Source organism: Gymnodraco acuticeps, unplaced genomic scaffold (genome assembly GCF_902827175.1).
Source record: "Gymnodraco acuticeps unplaced genomic scaffold, fGymAcu1.1, whole genome shotgun sequence".
In the NCBI taxonomy this organism is placed as follows: Eukaryota; Metazoa; Chordata; class Actinopteri; order Perciformes; family Bathydraconidae; genus Gymnodraco; species Gymnodraco acuticeps.
Window position 1 is genome coordinate 3,788,439 of NW_022990238.1, and position 17,618 is coordinate 3,806,056.

At 39.4% G+C, this 17,618-nt stretch overlaps 2 protein-coding genes across 2 annotated transcripts; both read left to right on the forward strand.

Moving 5' to 3' along the window:
- The first annotated feature begins 3,853 nt into the window (after positions 1–3,853).
- LOC117548833 (inward rectifier potassium channel 16-like) lies at positions 3,854–7,793 on the forward strand. Its single transcript, XM_034220327.1, has 2 exons — positions 3,854–3,957; positions 6,625–7,793. The coding sequence occupies exon 2, from the start codon at positions 6,651–6,653 to the stop codon at positions 7,791–7,793; it is 1,143 nt and encodes a 380-aa protein (XP_034076218.1). The 5' UTR covers positions 3,854–3,957; positions 6,625–6,650.
- A 3,455-nt stretch (positions 7,794–11,248) lies between these two features.
- LOC117548641 (inward rectifier potassium channel 2-like) lies at positions 11,249–14,458 on the forward strand. The gene has a single exon (XM_034220017.1). It carries the CDS (start codon positions 11,249–11,251, stop codon positions 12,569–12,571), a length of 1,323 nt encoding a protein of 440 aa, XP_034075908.1. The 3' UTR covers positions 12,572–14,458.
- Positions 14,459–17,618: the final 3,160 nt, after the last annotated feature.

A 17,618-nucleotide genomic window follows, 5' to 3' on the forward strand; every position in this document is an offset into this window, starting at 1 on the left:
ACGTTTTCACAAACATTTTCACGCTAGGAGTATGGGAGTACTTCCATTCGCTTCGCCTTGATCTCTAGATGTGATTTGATGTGTCGTGTGTCTCCCAACTCCTCTCCAAAGTTCAGATACTATATAAATATACTAAAAGGTAAATAAAACATTAAACATAATGACAAAATAACAACTTGAAATATATGTATTCTATCTACACGTTTCGTAATTATCTAATCTAGTGGCCTTATAAAAGTGTTGGCTAAAGTAACGCAGAATATATATTTGTTTTAATTGTAAATAATTAGAAACATTATTTATGTGCACAAGTACATGGGACCCCACCATAGCACCCCACACATAACAAGCTGTCCCGAGTTCCTCCGGCTGCAGTTCCGCAGACGGCCGGTGTGTGGCAGCAGAGCGCTATATGACGGATATGACGGATGCGACGGAAATACACCCGAACATATCTGGTAGCCCGAACATATCTGGTACTGACATCTGCAGCACGTCTTTTTCTCCGGTCGGGTCGTGGGAGACCGGAAGCTGTGTGGTTCATAAAAACATGTTCTTACTCAATATCAAGCCACAGTTATTGCTTTTATTTTAAATCGTATAATTTCGGACTTTTGTTGCCGTCTGTGAGGAAAATAAATGGGGCTCAGAGCCTCAGGATACTGAAATCTGTATTTTTAAAATCTTTTTTTCCTTCTAATTTGTTATTCTTTTCAAAATAACACACTGTTATTTACTCACCAATAACACATAATTATCCTTGCTTTTATTTATTGGTTTAATTCCATAATCTCGGGCTTTTTTGGCGTCCGTCAGGAACTGAATTTCAAAATAAAATAACCGGAAACAGACATAGGCCTATAAGGGACATTTCGAGCCGAAGACACTACACTACCCATAATCCCTAGCTGTCGTTTAGGACTACAGTCCCGTAAGGTTACGCAGAGCGTCAAACAGCTGTGTGAAATGGAACGAAACCACGCCAGACTATCCAAAACCGAATCGAACGCCCCCCCAGAACTACACATGCTGGCTATTGTGTTTCGCAAAATGTTCTATGGGACGTCTCTACTGAACGTTTTCGTTTTCCCCACAATTAGAAGTTGTCAGTATTAAACACATTGGTGTTATCAAATGTAAAACATATAATTAATAAATGGGTGAAAATCGCTTGTGTCCATAATGCGCAGCATTAATACCCACATGACAGCTCATTGTTACTTTGTAATTCTACTCCACTACAATTCAGAGGTTAACCTGGTATTTGTAATCCACTGCATTTATTTGAGTTACTTTGCAGATTCTGATTAATTATGTGAAATATAAACAACCCTTAAATCAGACTTTAGTTACACCTGAGTAAAATTCAGGTATATTTGATAGTTGGTGCTTGAGAAGACTAAACATGTATCTGCAATTTACATGAATGGAAACGAGTAATAAAGTATATTCATTACTCGTTATTCTCTACTAATAGTTAATTAAAGACTATATTATGGCTATTTTGCACATCCCTTTCAAGATTTTCAAAGGTTTATTGACATATCATATACACAACTACGGTGTAGTTATGCAATGAATGAAACACTTGGGTCACAGGTTCCTCAACAAGACATCTATCAATATGTGTGTACCTCCACCATCAAACTGTCATATTCTGCACATTTTTTATTATATCTACATACATAAGAGTATAATTCATATGTATAATATCTGTTAAAAATAAGTGCTTCAACATAGTTAACATTGCAGGAAAGCAATATATTAGACGTTAAGTACTTTGTCAGGCTTAATATTTATCTGTAGATAGATACCCCTAAAGTGTTTTTCTTATTTAAAAGAAGACCTTAATCTGTTATTTAATGTTTAAATAAAGGTTAATTCGTTTTTCTGTTTTGCACCTCCTCCTATTAATATCTTTGTACATTCTGCACTAAACTGTTTTATTGTAGAGATCACTTGGAGTATCTTCTTGATTTTTTACATTCTATATTTATACTTTCGCCCTATGAAAGTATGTACTCTTAATATTTTTTTAATCAAATATAACAATAATTCAGTTTAATTGTTGAATATATTTATGATCCACGTCAAGTATTCAGTTTCGGCGGCATTTTCTCAGTTTTTCCAAAGGTCTTCTCATCAGGGCTCTATAAATAAAGAACTACGGCAGATCTGTAATATACAATGCAGCCGAACCGTGTATTACAATGCCGTTATGTGATGACTTTCAAAGAGAAAAGCAAGAGCGCTCGGAATTAAGTATTATTTTATTCTTTTAAAAATGTTTTCCGGATTTCATATCATATAAACACCAAATCCCAGCATGCATTGCGGCTAAAACATCCAATAAGCGAGCTTAAAACCATAGCTGAGGATCTTGGGTAATCGCTCGAAATGCCTACGTCTGTTTCCGGTTATTTTTATTTTGAAATTCAGTTCCTGACGGACGCCAAAAAAGCCAGAGATTATGGAATTAAACCAATAAATAAAAGCAAGGATAATTGTGTGTTATTGGTGAGTAAATAACAGTGTGTTATTTTGAAAAGAATAACAAATTAGAAGGAAAAAAAGATTTTAAAAATACAGATTTCAGTATCCTGAGGCTCTGAGCCCCATTTATTTTCCTCACAGACGGCAACAAAAGTCCGAAATTATACGATTTAAAATAAAAGCAATAACTGTGGCTTGATATTGAGTAAGAACATGTTTTTATGAACCACACAGCTTCCGGTCTCCCACGACCCGACCGGAAGAAAAAGACGTGCTGCAGGCAGTAGAAAATACATTGCTTTTAAAATCGTGCTGTGCAACACGAAAAAAGGGGCAAATCGTGTTGGTGAACACGAAATGCCGTGAGGACTGGGTTGCAACACACACACACAACACACCACACACACACACACACACCAACACACACACACACACACACCACACACACCACACACACACACACACACACACACACACACAACAACACACACACACACACACACACACACCACACACACACACACACACACACACACACACACACGCACTGTTATTTTTGCATTGGTCAGGTTGTGCCATATGTAATCATGGTCGTGACCCACTTAATTAAATACAAAATTAAACAAATTGAAATGTTGGATAATGTTTGTAATTTCTCGTAAGAAGTCACATGTTTGTGGACAGTTAAATCAATTGGACATCAATATTACTGTACTGTTTCACAGTTTATGGTTTTGTTATGTACTCTAGCGCTAAAGGAAGTGAATTCTCTTAATGTGAACTGCTCTTTCCAGGTTATCTCTCAGAGGAATGTCTCTTATCTCTGTCTTCACACATCATCTTAAACAACCAATATGTAATGAATCAGGTAGGTTTCACAGGACAGCCTAGTTTTGTTTTTAAAGTAAAACATGACCCCTATGTTCTATTTTTAAACCACAACACGGTTGTTTGGGTGTTGTAGACCTCTGTCCATCATCAGATTATGACTGCAATAAATGTGGTGAAGGTTAGTGTTTCCTGGCGGCTCAGGTGTGATCTCTCTTGTCTTATCAGAAATGCATCTCCAGCTGATGAAGCAAAGGTTAACTTTCTGTCTAATGAATCATAGACATCACTCAAATATTACAAATCATCAACATGTGCCTTCAATATTTTGTAAAGACTTATAACGCAATACCAATTTCAACATCTAAAGGTCGTTAAAGGGCATTTATGTTTTTTTCCTGAGGAACCTCTAAAATATTCCATAGACCATAAATTCTTTCAGATTGTCTAATAAGGTTTCAGAGGGAAGGGATTGCTGTGATATCAGAACTAAATGGGACTTTGCCACAGAGCCAGCCCACAAGCATTGATGTAACAGACTGACCCTGCAGGTTAATTTCACTGTGGCAACACATCGCTTACACCTCGACTGATGGGCTTTTGTGGCACCGGACAACTCCGATTTCTACTTTGCAAGTAAGATGACTTTTACAATTTATCTTGTGTGCTTTTACAAAAACTATCTATAAAGAATTATGACATGAATGCAATTTACTAGTGTCTATGCTGAGGAAAAAGTGCTTTTTGTTTCTTAAAGCACTTTCAGAATTCTTGTTGTAAGAATACTCAAATATTTGTAAAATGGTTTAAATTGTCACAAATGCAGCTGCATAGGTGCACAAATTCCACAGACTAATACACCATAATATTAGCAACAGCCAAGCGAGATAGAAGGGAAATAATTAACTACAAGTTGTAAAAGTTAAACATTATAACTAATTTAACAGCAATTATTAAGTACTGCCAAGCATGAACTGAAGAGACGTCTTGGAATTAAAAGGACATCGGATAATTGATTTTTGTTTTTAAATATTTTATATTTTGATTGGAAGTTGTTTGAGGATTAACCCTCATAACACAAACTATTTCCAGGCAATACGGTGAGAGTTATACAAGAAAACATGAGGTGTTCTTTAGGAACTCAGACATTTCATTCAGGTTTGAGATTCAAGCTTAGGTACAGATTGCTCTTATATACTGTAGGCTACCAAAGATTGTAGTGACAAAGTCTCTCAGTGTAATCACAAAATGGCTCACAAAAGGGTTTGAAAGGTGAAAGAAAATGGTTAAATTGATCTAAAAAAGGTAGTGAAATATGTAAAAAGAGGTTAAGAAATTGAGAATAACAAAAGCACACAGCAAGGCTACCGGAAATGTTCAGAAATATATATATTTGGAACCACCATACCTTAATAACATAGGCTTGCCTTATAACCTACATTTGTCCTTCTCTATGGACTGCTTGGCTGCTGTGTAGAAATCAACAGTCTGTAACTGTGACACTGCTGCTTATTCACCTGCTTACAAATGCGTGGTAACCATATACCATCACCACCTGCTACAAAAGCATTGTGACACAACAATGTATGACAATGTTAAATATATCTGTAGTCTAATTATAGTTATATGCTTTATTGAAACACTCAAGTGCTGTCACTATGTTTGTTTTCTTCTTCAATTATTTCTTAAGAGAGTGGAAAACAGCTAAATCTTATTTAGATTAACATTTTCCTGACCGAAAGTTAGGATGTGTTGTATGTGTTGTAAGCCATTTATCATAAACTGAGATGAAGACCAGCTACATGTTCTCAACTGAGTCAATCAAGCAGTAAACTTTCTAGATGAAAGTCGAACTGACTTCTTGGACGGAACAATATCTCTTTAAAAACACATTGATCTGTGAGTGGGTTAACAAGCTGAAACTTCATAGCGTGCCTTTCATCAGTGACAACTCAAGCAAATGTCCGATTACAAGTCTTGAAGTAGAGTATACGGTATAAGAAAGTGATAACAATGTACTGACAATACAACATAATGTGTGTTTTATGTTCTATCGAGTAAAATAGGGGTGTGGTTAAAGTCTGACATCTGAGGAAGCATTTGGAGGTGATAGCTATTAGAGGTGGTTGGAGGATAATAATTGACCCCTCTTAGGACATACATTGTCACAGTCTGCTTTCTCACTCACCTATTTTCTGCATTAACCTTCCTTAGTCACCTGGTAGGAACACCCTGTCTCTCTCTCTCACTCTGTTACACCCATCAGCTCCATTAGTATTTAGGCCCACTTCACTTTCACCTCAGTGCCAGATCGTACTTTGCAGCATGCCAGTCTTTCCCACATTACCCTTCAGATTGCTCTCCCTGCCTGTCCCTGACCAGCCTGCCTCGCCTGCTCCCTGACCCGGTCTGTACCTACAACTCCCGTCTTGCTTTCTCCTGGAACCCTCGCCTGTCCCCGACCAGCCCTTTGCCTACTATCTGTCGTTTTGTCTCTTACCAGCCTATTGCCTTTAATAAAGCTGGTTACAGACTATCCCTGGTTTCCCGTGTGTTGCATTTTGGTTTTCAGCTCGTTTGTGACATACATAGAGGTCACATTTTGCTTAATTAACCAAGACACACTTTCTTGGAATTAGATTACTTGAGCACTTCATGACAATTGTGCATGCATGTTTGGCAAAAAAACATAACACGTTTTTTTTTACTCACACAAAGTCCCATTACTTTTTAGATTATTCTAAAATTAGTCAGTTTAAGACTTTATTTAAAAGGTTGCACCCGTCTCCTTTGCCAATATGTTATGGATCACAAACAAAGAGATAAGCGAAACCCATTAAAAGAGGTAACTCTCTGTGGCAAATAGATTTCCCCAGCCCAAAAGCCAGTAAATATTGTCGGACGGTCATGACCAAATCTATATATGTAAAAAGAGTGTCTAAAAGAAAACGAAATTATTGTTCTTTTGTATGTTTAAGTCAACAAAAAACCACAAAACAATATACATAGTGTATAGAAATCAAAAACAACATGGAACATGTGGTAAATAATCAACCAGTAAAGAAATGTTGATCTTGAAGTACATTTTTCACACCCTGAGCTGGGCACTGCTCAAGTCGCTTGCTTCTGACAGCCCGAGGCACGGAGTGACCTCGGTTGCTCACTCAATCATGAAGGATTCAGCTGAACAAACAAATCTGAGAAAATGTACCATTTAAGTCACATGTAATGGGTAAAATGCATTCACTCCAGCTCCTTTGTCATCCTAACATGCATTTTCGCATTTCATTTTTCTTCATACAGGAGTCTGAGAGGCAGTTTTATTCAAAATGAGCACAGAGAGGAGTGAGCAAGTCATCATTGATACCAACTTCACCACAATCCACACACTGGGCAGGAAAAATGAGGGCAGGCGGCTGCGCTACATGCAGAAAGATGGCAGGTTCCCAGTGGTTTTCCAGACGGCCCCTGGATACTGGACCCCATACCTCATGGACATCTTCACCACCCTTGTGGAGATCCGCTGGAGGGTGACGCTCCTGGGTTTCTCTCTGTCTTATATTCTATCTTGGCTTTTTTTTGGTCTCTGTTATTGGCTCATTGCGAAAGTACACGGTGACATTGACGATGTATCCAACAGTCCCTGCGTGGAAAACGTGCGTGGCTTCACTGGAGCCTTTATGTTCTCAATGGAGACCCAGGCGACGATTGGCTACGGCTTTAGGGGGATGACTGAGAACTGTATGGTGGCCATTATTTTGGTGACGGTTCAAGATGTATTCAGCTGCCTCCTGGACACCATCGTCATTGGTATTGTTGTTGCTAAAATGGCCTCCGCTCGTAAGAGAGCTCAGACGGTTGGTTTCAGCAGCTGTGCGGTGGTCAACCTGCGGGACGGGGTTCTGTGTCTGTCATGGCGACTTGGGGACTTCAGGGGAAATCACATCCTGGGGGGTGTCGTCAAGGCCATGTTAGTCCGCTATATGAAACAGCCAGGGGGATCTGTTGTGATGTCATACCAGGACGTGCACATCCAGGATCAAGACATTGTCCTCGCCACTCCAGCCACCATTGTCCACAAGCTGGAGCCTGGCAGTCCCCTCTACAGCATGGGCCCTGACGACCTGCTGGGGGAAGACTTTGAGCTGGTGGTGTCTTTCACCTACAACGGTGACTCTACGGGGATACTCCACCAGTCTCGAACCTCCTACACACCAGCAGACATCCGCTGGGGCCAGCGCTTCCAGGACATGCTGAAACTGGGCAAGAAGCACTACAAGGTGGACTACGCTCTATTCAATGTGACCACGTGGGTTCCTGTGCCACTGCTCAGTGCAGAGGAGTTGGACAGGAGGGGATGTCCTGTAGAGGGCAGTCTGTCCCGCAGTCCTCTCGTTGCATTGGGCAAGAGGAACACTTGCAGAAGGAATCCTCACAACACTGGAGATGTGATGCAGCAAACCTGTTTGTGATTAAAAATAGGATGATTGGTGATGGACAGTGTGATAAGGTGTGCTCTTGTAAATATATTTATATGTGAATTCATAGACATTGGTTATAATAATCTGTTTTGAATGATTGAGATGAATAAAATTCAATACCACAAATGTAATTTGTTGACATTCATAAAAAATGTTCTGGTTGAGTAAATACGTTCTCAATGCCTGACTTTCCAACAACACAAAAAATACAAAATTAACGTATGACACCATAGTATAATAATTTATAATAACAATAAATACAAGAATAATCAATAAGTCAACTTTATACTTTAACAAAAAATATATCCAATCTTTCAAATAACATAGAACACAAATAAAAGCTGCCTTTTAAACTCATGAAACATGAATTATAATAATAATGTCACCACATTATGTGATGCCAGCCCTTGGTTGTCCTATTTGCAGATATACATCGCCACCTTGTGTTCACCGAGTGCACTCAAAAGCACTCCAGCAGTGATGCTTATTTTGGAAAGTCACAGATTTCACATATAGGATTTACTCCACAATGACCAACATATTTTCCTATTCTCAGACAGTAGGACAAAAACGAATTCTCAAGTTAATACTTTGAATACTTTCACAAATGTATACAGTGTGTTTTTTAGCGGCTCTGGAGATGCCCTGTTCTCAATCTGACGTTTGTTTCCTGTTAAATCAACGTCATGGCTTTAGAGAAAAGTGGGTTTGACTCTCCCTGTCATACACTCAGACCGATCATGTAAACCCACCATGTGGGCTCAGACCCTCAAACAGGCGCTGCACATTTTAATTGGTCGCTACAGTGATAGGGGCGGGGATAGGCACACGTGTTTTTAAAGTATGTCTATCCAACGAGAAACATCTACTTCAGTATTGCTGGAGAGGGTTATGGCAGAATTTGCATCGCCAGACGGGAAGCTATGTGAACCTAATAAAAGAACAGCAAGAATAAAAGGGACGCAGTGTGCATGTGTGGAGCATATGGGACTCATAACAACAAGGACGCGGACAATTTGCAACGCAATGACCAACAGGTAGGTGTAATAGGCAGGGAATATTTATAATTAACTCATAAAGTGATGTTGTCTGAAAAATAAATCTGCTCTCTGCATAACTTATGTGAAGTCACTTCAAAAGTAAAAATAAATTGATGTCCTTTAATAAGATTAATTTAAATTACGGGGAAATACAGTTATTTATTATTAACAATATCTGCATGTATTATCATTATTATTATTATTATGGTTATTAAATATTTGTTTTGCTTCTTCTGCTATTGGAGATTGCAGGATGTAGATGACGTGATCTGTATCGCTGACTTCATTTGATTTAACTAAAGTATATAATACTACACTGATGTTGTTGTTGTGTACAACAAATCTAAATATTACTTTAAGGTAGATATGTAAAATGACGGCAAACAATTAAATAGTATTCTTTCTTAAAAGTATTAGTGTTGTAAAGGTTTAAAACAAAAAATGCTGTCTGTTGAAAGATTGGTCATAGTTATTGATTGGTGTAATAAAAAATGGAGCAGCTTTATGTAACCAGTTTCCATCTGCCTCAGCTGTTGGCTCTAATTGAGAACACACGCAAAACAAACAATCATAGGTTTTGCCTCCTCTGGCCTTGAACTATCATAAGGTACCAACCTGCAGTAACAAGGGATGTTATGTAGTGAGCACATATGAGATTAGTGACCAAAAATCCATTTGCATTGAGAGGAGAAGAGAGTGACCTAAGTGCGTGTAGTGTGAGTTCAGTGTCAGTGCATCAACACCACGAAAGGTAGAGATTGATTTGCAATGGGGGTCAGCTGTGTTTGAAATGTGTCCACTGTTTAATCCAGGCTGCTTAAAATATGAATCACACACTTTTGAAGGATCTTTAGCATTGTAGCCTAAACTGTGTGCATCATAGACTTTCGTTAAGTCTGCCTTGTTCCAGTAATATTATACAAAATACTGAAACAAAACAAAAAGGTCACTACATAGAAAGTATGCTCATTATTGAAACTGGATATCGTCCTTCTAATAAGGACATCATTTATATCATTACTGGGGAAAGCATTTCATAATAAGTCATTAAAAACATGCAGAAATAAGATATGGTACATGTTCTATCATACAATTACTATGAATGGTGCCTCATATTCCCAATAGTGTCCGTGACAGGTTGCTATTTGTAGTCGACCCAGCAGTGACATCATTACTTGAGAAAAACAAAGATGATGCTGGGGGATTTAGCACCAACCTTGCAAATCTTATCCTACATGACTTCTGATCACTTTCAGAGTCGTTCACTAAATGAAATGATTGAAAATAAAAAATAAACAAACTGTTTCCTGTGTTGACACCTGAACTCTATACTATAAAATTAAATCAGGGATAATTTATTAAGAATATCTACTGAAAAGTTCCTGTAGACTAAATGGATCTTTTCACTTTGACACAACAGTGACTCTTCGATGAGACAGTGTCAAAGTGGAGTTATTTTGGCACAAGCAGAGCATGTCTGGCTGACCATGGCCCTTTGTAGCCTGTGGTGGTGCATTTTAATGGACCTCTCACAACACACAAACCAAGTCAATAGCTTTTTTAATTCAGTTGTCCTTGTGGCTCTATTACATATAATGCAAGGTTATTGTCGCTTTCGGAGAAATAGACCCATCCTCTCTGAAATGCAGCAAGGATCATTCAATCTCCTCCATGATTTAGTGGTGCAAACTGTAGTTGTGAATAAACAGTGGCTATGTGTGTTCTCGTGTTGCTTTCTCACTTCTTTGGTACAGAGTTTTGAGACACATCTGCAAAGAGCTACAACATGTCTTTATTCAGTGGCTCAATAGATTAACATGAACTTGGTCTGTAATTTGATTCAGCTCCCCATGGTCTGAGCTGCCTATTTAATACTTACGTTTAGCAAGGAACACATCCTATCCTTCTTTGGCAGCTATCAAAGTGCTTGAATAATAGTTAGTTAATCTACTTGTAATGCACTACGCATTTCCTGTGCTTTCTGACTGCACCACACACATTTGTTTATCGTCAGTGTAGGTAAGAATAGCACAGATAACTATGAGTGTGCACTACATTATTTAGACGGCAGGTAACCACACACCCACATACACTGATCTTTGCTCTGGTTCCTGCTGATTACTTTAAAGCGTTTTTTCTCTCTTGTTCATTTCAGCAGCCCACTTCACTGATGAGGTCCAAAGCAGCCATCAGATAGGAATGACCTGCCCTCACCAAAGGTGCACAACCCGCCTGCAGCAGCACGGACCCGCCCTCCATTGGTCCCCTTAGGGTCTAGTCCTGTTGTCCACATTTTCTTCTTGAGTTTATCCCCAGGATCATTCAAAACTGTTTCTCCAACGCTTCTACCAAAAACTTAGACTGTTTTCAAAAGCAGATTCGGCCCAGCCCTCCCAGGCGGAAGTCATGGGGAGTGTGCGAAGCCACCGTTACAGCATCGTCTCCTCTGAGGAAGATGGCATGAAGTTGGCCACTATTGCCGTACCAAATGGCTATGGAAACGGAAATGTCAAAAAGGTGCCCTCAGCGCACCACCAACAGAGCCGCTTTGTCAGGAAGGATGGCCACTGCAATGTGCAGTTTATCAATATGAGTGAGAAAGGCCAGCGGTACCTGGCAGATATCTTCACTACCTGCGTGGACGTCCGCTGGCGCTGGATGGTGCTCATATTCTGCCTTTCTTTCCTGCTGTCGTGGTTGTTCTTTGGCTTTATCTTCTGGTTAGTGGCCCTCTGTTACGGGGATTTAAACAATTCGACTCAGATGTGTGTTTCCAATGTGGACAGCTTTACCGCTGCCTTCTTGTTCTCAGTGGAGACCCAAACCACCATTGGCTATGGATATCGCTATGTGACGGAGGAGTGCCCCATTGCGGTCTTTATGGTCGTCTTCCAAAGCATTGTGGGATGCATCATCGACGCTTTCATCATCGGTGCTGTCATGGCCAAGATGGCCAAACCCAAAAAGAGGAATGAAACCCTGGTGTTCAGCCATTATGCTACAGTGGCCATGAGGGATGGTAAACCTTGCTTGATGTGGCGCGTGGCAAACCTTAGGAAGAGCCACTTGGTGGAGGCGCATGTCAGGGCCCAGCTGCTCAAGTCCCGCACCACCGCAGAGGGAGAGTTCATCCCTCTGGATCAGGTAGACATTGACATCGGTTTCGATAGTGGCATTGATAGAATTTTCCTGGTATCTCCAATCACCATTGTTCATGAGATTGATGAGGACAGCCCATTCTATGATATGAGCAAACAGGAGTTGGAGACGTCAGAGTTTGAGATTGTGGTGATTCTGGAGGGCATGGTTGAGGCTACAGCCATGACCACTCAGTGTCGGAGCTCTTACTTGGCCAGCGAGATCCTCTGGGGCTATCGCTTTGAGCCAGTGCTCTTCGAAGAAAAGAACTACTACAAAGTGGACTACTCTCGATTTGAAAACACGTATGAGGTGCCCAGCACACCCCACTGTAGTGCAAGAGAACTAGCCGAGAGGAAATCCAGCGCCTCCAACTCGACGAGGAACTCCTTTTGCTACGAGAACGAGGTGGCTCTCGAAAAAGTTGAGATGGAGGAGGAGTTCGAGGAGGAGGATGAAATCAGGGAGATAAAGGCTGTTGAGGTATTTGCACTTGAGGACACAAATACAGATGTGGTGTCAGACTCTGAGTGCAATCTGGACTCTTTGCCCTTAGAATCAAGGCCTTTGACAGCAGAATCTGAAATATGACTGCAGGGATAAAGAACGGTTAAAAACTACCACATGGTATTTTAAAACTTTTACATTTTACCCTGTTGGCTGTTGTTTGTTATGCATGACGGTTTGTTAAAAAATAATTGGGTAAAAAAGTTCTCTATGCAAAAGCTCACGGACGCAACACCATGGGAATCCAGATATGGTATATTGTTTATGATTAAACTGGTGATAAATGACCTGCTTGGATGGATCTAAAGGGATGAAATGGGTTAGATGCCTTCAGTGACACACTGTGCAGTGTGCCCTTCTTAAAGAGGTTTAGTAAAATAGCCAGTTACTCACAATTACCACAATTTAATGGAAAATACAGTTCATAATTCTAAAGGGCATATTTGTCCTGGGTATAATAGATATTATTAGTAGCCTAAATGTCACACAAGGTTGTGACTTCATAAACAAAAATATAGATCAAAATTAACATTTGAACCTGAAACGTTGACACTTGAATGACAACCTTCCTCCATATTTGATTTTGTCATTTCACTTAAATAATCTTGTTTCAATGGCTACTACAAATATGTTGACCCATTAAACCACCTGCACAAAGGCTGCTGTTTGTTAATGAGCTGGTCTCTTAGCAAAGTATAATAACAGTTCTCTTCCATGTGGTCTTGCATGGCGTTACTCTCATTGCGTGACGCAGGAAAGAGATGTGAAAAACAAATAGCTCACACATGGCAAGTCTCCAAAGTTCATTAATTTATTTCACCTAAGGAGCCCTGTATTGTGCAAGCTATTTATTCGTTTTTCATTGTGTCCTCACCCTCAACTCATCACCTACCCTGTTAAATGTCAATGTGCAAGTACACTCTTATTTGCAGGAAAGAGCACACTCTTCTCCTCAGCCCATCACATTGTCTAAGTATAGCATCTCTTGCAACGTGTGCCTTAACAAAAGTCTCAGTCCTGGTGGAGGCACACACTGCAATAGATGTCACAGGAAGAATAGGCATTAAGAAGAGATTCACTGTGAAATGTAATGCCACTCCTTAAGGTCTTTGCAGGACTTCATGTTCTTATGTGCAATACAGGTCGTGGAAGCTCAATCGTGAGCTGAGGTTATGAATGTTGATGATAAGTGCTGCTAAGTTACACATTGTATGTTTAGATGGAAATCTAGGAGCCAAAATGTATTATTTGTAATTTAAAGTATCGGTTTTGAAGATTGCAGATGCAGCCTCTAATGTTATTGCTAGATGTAGACGAGCATGATTCTGTCAGTGGGTTTTCCAAAGCTTAAGTGCATTTTATTCCTGACCAGAGAATTCCCCCAACTTCAGCAGAAATTGTTTTAATACCCGAAGCCAAATGTGTTCATACATATATGAGACAACAACCGTAAAAAAATCTGTTAGTGGATGCTGACCTAAAAACTGTAGCTTTTGCTCATCTAACAGTGGTTGGTCGTTGAAACATTGCATTAATTGAGATGATGCTGACATAGTCTGCTTTATTTAAAATCAATGTGTTTGGTGTGGAAGTGGTCCAGAATTTGGACACATAGTAGTTTCCCCTCACACCTAACCACCGCAGGTCTTGTGAAGTTATTTGTCTGAATGGACCTTTGCTGATAAATGGTACAGTCAAAAAGAATGCAGCACACTTGACTTCCGTCTTACAGGAGATTGAGCTACAATGCTTGAACTCTTATTGTGACACATTCATGCTTGGATTACATTTCCACCTCTAAGTTAAGGAAATCAATCAATTAAAAATGTTGATCTGATCTCACATTGACACCTCTCCTGTCTTAGGTCTTTATTTTTCTACCAAGGTCCTACTACCTTCCTGCACAAACCAGAGACTGTACAGGCTTTTTTTTAATCTTTTGTAAATAAACACTGTATAATTATATTGCAGTTGGTGAAAACAGTTTGTCCTTTTTTCAATAAAAATGTGAAAAAAATCATTACAAATTGTGAATTAATTGTTAAAAAAGTACGATTCAGTGGATGATACTTTGTGTATGACCTGTACATGTATTATTAATGATTAGACTCCCTTAAGCAATGCATCTAATTTTGACCCAAAATCGGTGACATCTGGAGGCTGGCTCGACTGTTTTAGATGTGCTCCACTAATTGTTGTTATCTGTCAGAGCTCACCCCATCATTAGCTCTATTTCACCAAACTGAATCACTCCATTTCTGTGAAGGCCCATCGAAAACCCCTAGTATATCAGTCGGCTACGCTGGAAGGATTCTTCTTTTTGTAATGGCAATGAAAATAATGCCTCATTCACTCCATTTTTGTAAACTGTAGAAAATAAATGATTTCTAAACTACAGAGGCATTTAGAAATAAGCGTGGGTTTATATTGTAGAAAACATATTTTTCAAAGCCACAAATAAACAATAGGAGTCATCATCCTGTCCTGAACATGTATTTGTTAATTCAATGTATTATATTTCTTTCTTAGATTTCCAAAATAGATGACAAAAAGGGGATCTCTCTACCACATGGACACACATATTGCGTAATACACAACAGGACCCAGTCAGCATTGTAAGGTCCATCATTTTTGTAAATCAGCATAAATATGCACAACATGGGATCTAGTTGTATCAGAAGTGATGGTTGGGTTTGCTCTATGACACATCTGTCAGCAAATTTAGTTAGTTTCCATCCACGGCTGCATTATGCCAGCATGAGACGTAGTCGAGGGATCTATTGATCAGACACGTCCGAAGGGAGGCAGTGAGCCGATTTGATTTGGTTCTACATAGGAAGTGGGAGCTGCCTCCGGGCTTTTTCCACATTAGCCAATGAAACTGCTACAAAGCTCCGGCTTGGGGTGAACATTATTGTCCCTTTTCTGTTTAGAAATTCTGGAACCTTTGAAATGATGTTTTACTCAACATTTCACTGTGTGTCCTGTTTGTGCCCGGTGCCCTGTTCCAAAGAAATTGACAGCCAGCGCTGGCCAGAGAGATCCTGTCAATGATGCCGATGACGCCTCTCTGACTAAATCCCCCATCTATTAACAACAGGCTAATCAAGTTGACCTTCAGATCATGCAGAGCAAAGAAACATGAGGTTAGGATCCGGAAGGAAAACAGGTATAGGCAAGAATATGATCTCAACAAAGATAAAACTAATACAAGTAAAAGTGTAGCATTTGTATTCTTTTACCCTTTGTAAAAGCTCAGAAACACCCCCTGGTTTATCTCAGGGACTGACACTTAGAGAAAGTTTGTACACATCATTTTTATTGCTCAGGAGGAAGTGTGTGTAGTCTGGATAAAGTCTTTCCTGTACATATTTAGAAAGGGTGTTATATCAGAACAAAATATCTGGGACACATTCACAGACTGCAACAGTATAAATAGCTGGAACTGTATGGGCTTGGCCTAAATGCATGTCTCGTGCTGTGTTCAGACAAAAACATGTGTCAAATGAAAGAGTGTAATGAAGGTTTTCAGTCATTTAAGTTATACAATTTGGTGTATAAGTAAGTGAACGTTTTTAACATGACTGAGCTGCAGCATACACAGCTTTATCCTTTCATCACAGACTTGGTTCCCAACCGTCTTATAGATGTGACGTCTCTGTTACTCAGCCTCTGCATTTTTTGTTACTTCCGTGAAAGCAGTGTGATGATTTTGACGGTGAAGGAGAGCTGCGGTGAAGTTCACAAATTGTAACCATTCAGTCAAAATGACTTATTGCCTAAACATGTCTGGAAGTGGGACAGAACCTGCAGATGGCAAACTTTTCTCAGAGCAATGCAAGTCTGAGGGATGTGCTTGACCTTGCATATGACAAGCATATAAATCCTACAACATGTTCTTTTCATGGCGAGGTCATAACTAACTGCCTGCTGAAGACTAATCTGAAACAGTGTGCACAGATATATTTAATAATGCTTTGTAAGTTATCATTATTGGTTTTCAGCATCCAAAGGTTTGCCACTCACTGGCATGAAGTGAAAAGAATTAAGGAATTATATAATCCTAATGACGAGGCTATTGCGTAAGGCCTCTGGTGGGTCTGACGGTGCAGCGGAGACCTGCTGTCCAAAACGATCAACCATTTACTCAATGATAGCAGATGAGGACTTGTTGTACAGGCGGAACAAGGCACCATTTTCACCTGCTGCTTTTAAATTGCAGTGATATCATATTGCGATACATCCTAAGTGAAATGTCGGGTGCAAAAGTGCATTCTGAATTCACCAGTTGCGTGTAAGCCAACAAGCACTAAGTAGTGCTAATGAATGCAAGCACCCAAAAGAGTAGGTTTTGACCGTAAACTGACTTCAAATAGAAAACATTACACCATTTTTTTTTATGTATTTAGGAAAAACAGATAATAAACCATCAAAAAAAGTGATTTGCCCAGCTAGGCATCAAATGTATATTTTCCAATGAAGAATTACCCCTGTTACTCTAATTATAGTAACAGGGTTGAAAATCAATGCTAATTTGAGCTTTAACCTCAGGAATTATTGCTAGATGTAGCATGTAATGCTACTTTCAAGGCAAGGACAAACTTGGATATCTAATGCAAGAAAGATAACTTTGAAATGAATATGCTTTATTCTGATAATATCAGTAACAGCGTTGAGTGGGTCAGAGTGCCACACTCTTTTAAGACTGAAAAGATTGTAAAAATATGAAAAATAAAAGAGCGGACTTAGTTTTGGTCTACCCATGGCACTAGCACATGGCTTGCTGATGTCACTTCCACTGTGTCACCTGATTTACGGTTTTTGCACTTCCTGTGCCAATCTAAAAAGGTTTGGGTAACAGGGTTGAACGCATGTTGAGGGACACACCTTCTGTGCAAAATTACTGTTATTTAAAATATGTTTATGACTGAACAAATTGATTTTACCATTACAAGAGACATATATCAATAGAATAATACCAAAAATGTAAATAAAATCCCTATTTTAAATGTTATATTTGACATGCAAGTTGGTCACCAAGAAGCGGGGACAAGAGAACAATTTCATTTAAGGGGATGTTCGAGAGCTATTTGATAATTTAACCCTTGTGTTATGTTCATATTTCGTACCC